The 9279-nt window shown below is 31.4% G+C and overlaps 1 protein-coding gene across 2 annotated transcripts; it reads left to right on the plus strand.

Annotated features, from left to right (window-relative positions):
* Positions 1 to 5236: 5236 nt before the first annotated feature.
* LOC111431681 (protein SHOOT GRAVITROPISM 5-like) lies at positions 5237 to 7293 on the plus strand. Of its 2 annotated transcripts, XM_023068386.1 has the most exons (4): positions 5237 to 5361; positions 5394 to 5532; positions 5617 to 6022; positions 6597 to 7293. In XM_023068386.1, the coding sequence occupies exons 2-4, from the start codon at positions 5421 to 5423 to the stop codon at positions 7234 to 7236; spliced, it is 1158 nt and encodes a 385-aa protein (XP_022924154.1). In that variant the 5' UTR covers positions 5237 to 5361; positions 5394 to 5420; the 3' UTR covers positions 7237 to 7293. The 2 variants fall into 2 exon arrangements, with proteins under 2 accessions (XP_022924154.1, XP_022924155.1); XM_023068387.1 differs by having other exon boundaries at positions 5237 to 5532.
* The last annotated feature ends 1986 nt before the right edge of the window (positions 7294 to 9279 follow it).

Raw genomic sequence — 9279 nt, forward strand, 5'->3', positions numbered from 1 at the left:
AAAAAAAAAAAAAAAAAAAAAAAAACTCAAACGAAAAACAACGAATTTTTACTTCCGAGAGTGGCGCTAAAGAAAAGAATATTTTAATAAATAGACGTGCCACGTCAGCCTCCCCTTGCTGAAAATTAAGGCGAGACTTGAGAGTGACAAATATCTGGGCCCAGCCCACCAAATGAAAAATAATAATAAACAAAATTTAAAAAAAAACTCTCGACCTCGGAAGCCGACATTCACTTCAGTTCAACATCAAACCAGCCTCGAGATGTAATGAATAATGGTTAAAGGTCGTCCCAATATAACTCATAATTTTTCATTATTGAATATTTCAAAAATTTTTTTTGAAGTATATATAAATTTTAAAAATCAATTTTTATTACGATAAAGTCAACCTAAACGTAGTTCAAGTATTTCCGCATTGTATTTTCTCGTAATAATATAAAAAGTACGCCATCTCTTTGTATTATATATAATACAAATTAGGTAGATAAATTATTAATAGGGTTGGATTCTACCCTAGCTAGAGTGCATATGAATACAAATAGGATAGATATATATCAACATAATTTGATATTGTAATCAATAAAACCCTAGAAATTTAATGTAGCCTCCCCTTTTTTTTGGCGTTATAAAAGTTTGAAAAAAAAGAAAAAAAATGGATTTGATTCCATGTGGCTTTGATCTCAATAATAGACATCAACCAAATCATTTGAATACTTGTCCTCTTTCATTAATATTTTTTTATACACGCTACCTTCTTAACTAACTCGATTAATCAATTATGATACAAACAAAGCAATAAAATTATTTTCTTTTCAATTAATTAACAAATCAACCCGTCAAAATATTTTATCAATTGAACTATGCTCGAATTCACTCCTTTCTCTTTACTATTCGAGGTCACTACTAGTCGATATTATCTGCAAAAAATGAGATCTAACAATATAAGATGAGTATGAACGGAGTAACGATCTAATCTGAGCCCCAATTTGATTCTCATTCCTTCAAAAGACATTGAACAAGGGCATTTGATATTCTGAAAAGAAAATACAAAAGGCTGAAAATGTTAATGCAAAAAAGCAAAAAACAAGTCATGTTATTATCAACTTGGGAATAAAATAAAATAAAATAAAATAAAATAAATAAAAAATAGGGAAGATGATGGAAGTCCAAGATTGATGAAAACATGCACATGCAAGAATGTCCTTTTGGCACAATCATGTTTATGTGTGTGTTTTGATCCCAAATCCAATCATACCCCATTAATTTAACTTCAAATTAATTAATATTAATTAATTAATTAATATAAATATTTAAATATTATGAACTTTCTTTTTGTCAATTAATTATGTGAAAACAAATGAATAACCACTAAACAACAACAAACCCATAACTTTTTTGATTGTAAATCAATTCATAAAGTTAATTATTCATGTGGGTCTGCCTTAATTTCTAAGATATTTGTTTTCTCCTTTAGAACACTTTATTTATTTATTTATTTATATAAATTAATTAAAAAAAAAAAACAAATAAAGATAAGATCCATGATTTGGTGTAGGGATGAAGTTAATTGGGCTTCACATAAAATTAAATTGGTCCTACCATCCTTCTTCTTCTTCTTCTTCTTCTTCTTCTTCACCTTTTTTATTTTTAAAATTTATTTTATTTGGTTCCCACAACCACCAAACCCAGCAGCCACCATTATTAACTTTTGAAGTTTCCCTTAAGATTCTTTTTATAAAGTTAATTACACCTTGAGAATTATATCTTGGAGCTGTCAAGCATCATGGTACCTTCATGCACCTTTGTCTCCTCTTATATATTATATTTTATACCAAAGTTTTGATCTTATAATATAACTTATTCATACAATCCTTATAAATATGAATATAAATATTATTCATATTAATTATATCGAATTAGAGCGTTTTTAACATTTTTGTAAATAAATATAATTATGAACTAAAATATTATTAATGTAATAACTAAAATACGGTAGTTATGAGCATTAAATAATGAGCTATCTTGAAGAAGAAATCAAGATTTGGTATTTACTTTAATTAGATGCGGCATGCCTATTTTAAATTTGGTGAACTCATATCATCATGACTAAAATCAATAATTCAATGAAAATCAGACATTTTTCTCAGGGCTACGATCGCCTGCATTGTTCGCACAGTTCTTTGGTGCACTTGACTAGATCGAAACCCCAAATTCTCTCCTCTAAAATCATACGGCTCTGATTCAATGAAATTTCAAAATTGTTTAGCTATTTTGGATCGTCCGATTATTTTTCACAGCCATCTGACGGTCTATGCCAATTATGAAGCGAGTATTAAAAATAACATATGTACTACTGCCCGGGTTTGCTTTTTATCCCTTGCCCGTACGTATTTATTAGTTACATTCTCGTCTCAACCCTAGCTGCCCGTCGTAGGAGTTACTAACCGTGAATGGCATTAAATTTTAGCCCATTTTCCCCAAAAATAGTATTAAAGCGTGTCGTAATGATTACTGATGGGTGGCAGGGTTATTATTTTGTAACAAATCTGTAATTTTAAATGATGAAAAAGTTTCAATTATTTCTAATAAATAACCACACTTTATGCCAATAACGTTAAATTACAAAATAAATTAAATAAATAAAATCCTAAACTTTTATCCCATTTTTCAAAAATATTTTTAAAATAATTTTTTATTACATATTCAAATATTCCAACAATTTTTATTATAAAAATATTTCTGAAATAAATGGTAAAATTCACAATTATTAAAAGTGGTTTAACCAATAATTGATAATAAGATTTTTAAAGATTTTTTTTAGTACTAGGTTTTTAGGTTAAATAGGTTAAATAATACAAAATATTTTAAAAGATTTCAACTATGTCTTCTTCAAATTTAAAATATTAATATATATATATATATATATATATATATTTAAAAATTTAAGGATAAGAATGAAAAATATTAAACTCGAGTATAAAATTAATGTATTAAACTGTTGAATGATGAAAGTCCCACCTCGGGTTTATAACTAAAGAATACTCTATTCATTGGCATGAGGCTTGTTGAAAAGCCCTTATAGTCAAAGTGGACAATATCATACCATTATAGAGAGTCGTGTTCGTTTAACAATAACGAAATGAATACACAGTGCATAGTGTAAGCAATGAATGTATTGACAAGAAGGAATGGCATGGAATGTTGCAGTCCACAGCCCTTAGAATCTCTTGTCAATTCATTCACAAACCACAAACACTTAAACCCCATATGTTCATAAATTCTCGTAAGGTACATTTTCACTCCGTCAAATCTTATTAATGCTTCAAAACATGTATTTGTACGATCGTAATAAAATTTTAAAAACTTTCTTACATAATCCCTTTTAGCGTAAGTAATTTTACGTTTATTTTTACGCGACATGCTCGAGTACGTACTCGAAAGGTTAAAAAAAAGTGGGTTAGAGGTTCAAATTTTTACGCGGTTTGAATTTAAATTAATATATATATATATATTATATTAATTAAAGTTATTGAATGAAAATAGAGGGTGTATCTTTGACCTAGAGGAAAAAAATCTCACATTTACTGGGCAGACTGAATTTATTTATTTTTAACATGTTACTTTTGTATGCATGTGGAAAAAGGAAGACTATAAATCTCTTAACACACATAATTATGATGATATTGACCACTATGCCCTTGAAGGTGACTTTACATCTTCACCACCCACCTGATTTACCTTTACAAAAGCTGCTCCCTAACTAGGATAAAACAAACCCTACTTTAACTACAAACCTGAGGGTATTTTCGTCCTACCTCTTCTTTTTATTACATATTTTCAAAATTTACCTTTTTTTTCCCTTTGTTTCTTGGAACAATAAACTTTAGTAAAACTATGCCGAATAGAACTGGTTTCTCTAAAAAGTTGTTTTGTGTTTGTTTTCATTTTTTGTACATCGTATTGTTTCGGTGGTGATTTTTGTTTCACTTCATCGGTAATTTGAATACTTGATTCTTTGTCTGTCCGTGATAATTATATTATGTGATGCCCGAATAAAAATAAGAAACATGGATGAACTGATACCACGTTTGAATGAAAGTGAACCTCCTAATGATATGATGGTTAAAAGAACTTAAAGTTACTGTCTATACTAATAAGATGTATCTTCTTTTTGGCTTCTCAAGTATTAGAACTCTAAAATTACGTGCGTTTACCTTAAAACAATTGTATGTTGGGAGATTGTCTATAAAACACGTGAGTGAAGCTGTTAAAATGGCTCGTGTTGATATGTAGTGATAATCTTCACTTTTAGAACATGCTGATGTTAAAGGGAATGCAGGAGACAGGAGACTGTCTAGACCATCCTATCCTCTTTGGTTTATATTCATTTTTCCTTAAAAATTGTGAAATTTCAATTTTTTAACTTTCATAAAATTTACCTCGTAAAAGTTATAAATAGTAAATCACATCTCACAGTAAAAACACAATTTACTCACAAAATCATCTTTGAAGAAAGAATTTACACTCACAATTTACTCCACAATTTTTTAACGAAAAAAAGTAGACAAAAATGGCAAATAAAATCTAAGATAGTTTCCATTTACACGTCTGAAAAAGTTGAATGTCTACTGTTTTATTCAACCATTAATTTTTTTTTTAATTATTGAAAAATAAAAGGATAAGAGTTTGTTTTAAGCCCGATTAAACATCACATCGACTGAAACGTCAATATCTCAATGTTATAGAAATGTCAATGAAAATATAAATAGATATCTATATCAACACGGATATTAAAAAAAATTAATAAATAATTAACTTTTCTGTGATATAATAACAATGTCGATATGTATATATATACAAACTCGAATATACGTATAGGTAACGGATTTAATTGATGTTTTAAGTAAAAACTTTTGTTTGTTTTTTATTTTTGTTTTTTTATTTTAAAGTCTTCTAAAGATCAGTCCTTTGCTTCCTTATGAGTTAAACTCTTCTCTCACTATATATATATATATGTATATATACACACACAGATATATATATATATATATATATATTTGGTTTTGAAAAGTTTGATTTGAGGAAACTCAATAACTACATGTGGTGAAGATGGTTGGAAGAAGTAAAGAGAGAAAGAAAGGTGAGATAGAAAAAGCTGATGCAAAAAGCTGAAATTTTTAAAAGCCCATTAATTTATAATACAAAAGCTGAAGAACCCCAAAAGCATTACCCTTCCCCTCTTCTTTCTCTCTCTTCTTTCTCTCTCTTCTTTCTCTCTCTAACCCTCCAATTTATCTCTGCAACCCTTGTTCTCAAATTCCAAATTATTCAAACCCTTTGGCCCTTCTTCTCTCTCTCTCTCTCTCTCTCTCTCTCTTCTTTGGAGCTTTGAAGCTTTGAAGCTTTGAAGAGCTTTTCCCATGCTGGCTGATCTCTCCTCCCCTTCCCTTCCTTGCTTTGAGCCTTTGCCTAATTGCTTTGAAAGCAATGGAACCAATACCAAAAGAAAAAGAAGGCCTGCTGGGACTCCAGGTATGCATATATCTATATTGGTTTCGGGTTTCATTTCGGGTAATAATTCGATTGAGTTATGCTTAATTTAATATAACGTAACAGACCCAGATGCCGAAGTCGTTTCTCTTTCTCCCAAAACCCTATTGGAATCAGATCATTACGTTTGCGAGATCTGTAATCAAGGGTTTCAAAGAGATCAAAATCTACAAATGCATCGACGTCGACATAAGGTGCCGTGGAAGCTCTTGAAGAGAACCGAGCCGACGACCGCGGTTAGAAAACGAGTCTTTGTTTGCCCCGAACCGAGCTGTTTGCACCATAACCCTACTCATGCTTTGGGGGATTTGGTGGGAATAAAGAAACACTTTAGAAGAAAACATAGTAACCATAAGCAATGGGTTTGTGAGAAATGTTCTAAAGGCTATGCTGTTCAATCCGATTATAAAGCTCATCTCAAAACATGTGGAACTCGAGGCCATTCCTGCGATTGCGGTCGGGTTTTCTCAAGGTATTTACACGTTATTCTATCGGTTTAAGCTTTTGAATTGAGCGATAATTTGATTGTACCAACTCGAGCCAGCGAGCTAGTGAGCTAGCTCACTAGTAGAGTATCTTACGTTTTCATTTCTATTAATGGCTGCTGATGTTTTCTGACTGAAATATACAAACATTCATCATCGTAAACAGCTCAAGTTTTTATAATCAGCTTTTTGTGTCGCAATTTGGCTCATTTTCCGATGATCAGTTCTTGTTTTTTTTTTATCTCTCAACGAGAATCAGTATAAATCTTTGTCAGGACAGCGATTTTTTTTGGTATTTTTATTTTTTTTATTGGTCCCATAGTTAATAATGTTATTAAATTATGTACTTGTTCATGTTCTTCACAAAAAGATTCAATTTTTTGATGATGGGTTGTTTTGATTTTGATTTAATTTCTTGAATTCAAATGGGTTTTCATGATTTTCAAATTTTTTTTTGCCTCTTTTGGGGTTTCAAAAACCTAAAACCTTCCAAATTTGTCTAATTTCTATACACTTTTTTGGATCTTAGCTTTGTTCTTCATTTTTTTTGTTTAATTTTAGGGTGGAGAGCTTCATAGAACATCAAGATAGCTGCAAATTGGGTCATCATCATCAACAATCAGAACAAAAGCTTCCATGTTTATCAAGAACAGCTTCAAGTCCAACTCCAAGCCCTTCTTCAGATACAAATTTCAGCTTCTTCAACAAAAACCATACAATAATTCCCCAAAGGATCATTACCCACCATCCACAAAACTTGGAACTTCAACTCTCCAACAATTCAACTTCCATTCACGTATCCGTTTCGCCGAAACGACACGAAAATTACTCGACCCATTTGCAGCTTTCCATTGGTTCGTGCAATTACGATGAGAAAAACGACGACGGCGACGACGATCATGATGAGAAAACAAGAAATGGGTTGGACTTTTTGAAGGTCAAAGAGGAAGCTAAAGAGCAAATGAGAGTAGCAATGGAAGAGAAAGCTATAGCTGAAGAAGCAAGAAATGAAGCAAAGAAGCAAATTGAAATAGCTGAAAAGGAGTTAGCCAATGCGAAGAGAATGAGACAAGAAGCACAGGGTGAGCTACAAAGAGCTCTTGCTTTGAAAGAACATGCCATGAAGCAAATCAACTCCACCATTCTTCAAATCACTTGTCAAGTTTGTAGGCAACATTTTGAGCCATTCCCAACAATTTGAATGTGTATTATTGTTGTTTAAAACGAAGAAAAAAAGGAAAAGTTTAGTTTTTTTATATGAAGTTTCGATGATTTTGAAAGGGTTTTATCCGTGCGCGATGTCCTACCTTGGACTTTCTCCTAACAGACACGTTTTAAAGTCTTGAGAGAAATTTCGAAAGAAAAAGTTCAAAGAGGACAATATCTTTCAGTGGTGGATCGGAACGGAATCGATGTCAAGAAATGATGTGGGTTTCAGTAGAGAAATAAAGAATGGGCAGAGAGAAGAGAAGAGAAGAGAAGAGGAGAAGGGGTTGGCTTACTTTACTTTACTTTACAAATAAATACAAAGGGAAAAAGTGGCATGTTTTTCAGTGCCACTGTGGGATGGGGCCAAAGTGAGTTAATCATGGACTCACTTGTCACTCTCACAACACTTCCACTCGTCTCCCTCCAACAAGCAACGCCCATCCCCTCACTCATATGCTGTCAAATCATATTCTCTCTCTCTCTCTCCTTCTATTAAGGTTAAATTATAAAGGATATTTGTGGACTTTACCTTGTTTTTTTCGGGTGTCCCGTTTATTTTGAGATGATATCTAATACTTAAAGTTTGTCTCGATTTAGTATCGCTCTTGTGACTTGCATTCAAATAGTGTTTTATTTCTAGATGTCTAGTCAATTGTTGTGGTTCGACGTATTTCGAGGAGAACTAGTTAGGTTTGGGTTTGAGCTGTATTTCACCGCTGAGCACAATTCATTTGTTGATTCTTCGATATTAGTTAGTTTGGATCTCTTTTTAATTTTACTTGAGCTTCATCGTGGTCGTGGATAGATCACTTAGGTTTGAGTCCATGAGTAGTGACGGTTGCTCCATTAAGACTTGCTTTTGCTACGTTGCAAGTTTTAATGAAAGAAGAACAACTATTAGGATGTTGAATGAAAAGTCAATGTGTTTGATGTCATCGTTTAGAGACTTGATTTTTTCTTTCCAAAGTTGCAATATCACCGTTGACTTTTCTCGAGCTGCATTTGAAGTAGAAAAATTGTTAGAACGATGAAGAAAAAATCAACATGTTTGATGTCATTGTTTTAAAGACTATTGCTATTGTTTTGTTTTGAAAGCTGTAATATTACTCTTGACATTTCCTAAATATTTCAAAACTTAACTGAAATTGAAAAAAACGTCTAGAATGTTGAACGAAAAGTCAACTTTTGAAAATCCACTATTTTCTTCAAAAGTTATTACTCTTTGATAAATGTTTTGAAACACCACTTGAAGTAGAACGACTATTAAACATGTTATAGAAAGTCAACATTCCCGAACATTTTTCTTTTTCAGATTCTTAATTGACTATTCTTATAAAAGTTGCAATATTACTCTTTGACTTTTTATAAACATTTCAAAACCTAAGTTTGAGTAACAACGTAATTGGACGAAAAACCGATACGTTTAAATGTTCTTATTTTATAATTTTTTTTAAAAAAAAAGTCAACCCTTTTAACAAATACATATGCTTCTTGGTTAAGCAAGTAAACCCTAATATTTTTAAACCACATTAATTATCATCTAAAAGTGGTTTAGTTTAATTTAATTTTTGGTTATTTTACAGTTGGGTGACTTTATTCCAATCCTAATAGGAAGCATTAAAATAAATAATTAAAAAAAATAAATAAATAAATAAATAAAGATTCTCCAAACCCCAAAATCAAGGAGAAATGGATGAGAGTGTGGAATCCAAGGAGAGGAGCAAACTGAGACAAAAAGCAATATGATTTAACTCTGTTTTCTGAGTGATGATTACATTGAAAAAAAAACATGTCCCAATTATCCTAAGACAAGACAGCACAACACTTATTCACATCACTAACCTCTCTCAAGTAACTCTAAAATAACACACCCTTTCCAGCTTGTAATTCACATACCCTTTGGACCACTAACCAAATTCATTCCCGAGATCGAATCAAGTAAGACGAGACCAACACCGAGTCAATTGTTTAAAAACCGACGAGAAAAATAGGAGAAACAAAACCGATCTTCCATAACAAAAAAAAAAAAAAAAAA

Source organism: Cucurbita moschata, unplaced genomic scaffold, assembly GCF_002738365.1.
Source record: "Cucurbita moschata cultivar Rifu unplaced genomic scaffold, Cmos_1.0 Cmo_Scf00036, whole genome shotgun sequence".
In the NCBI taxonomy this organism is placed as follows: domain Eukaryota; kingdom Viridiplantae; phylum Streptophyta; class Magnoliopsida; order Cucurbitales; family Cucurbitaceae; genus Cucurbita; species Cucurbita moschata.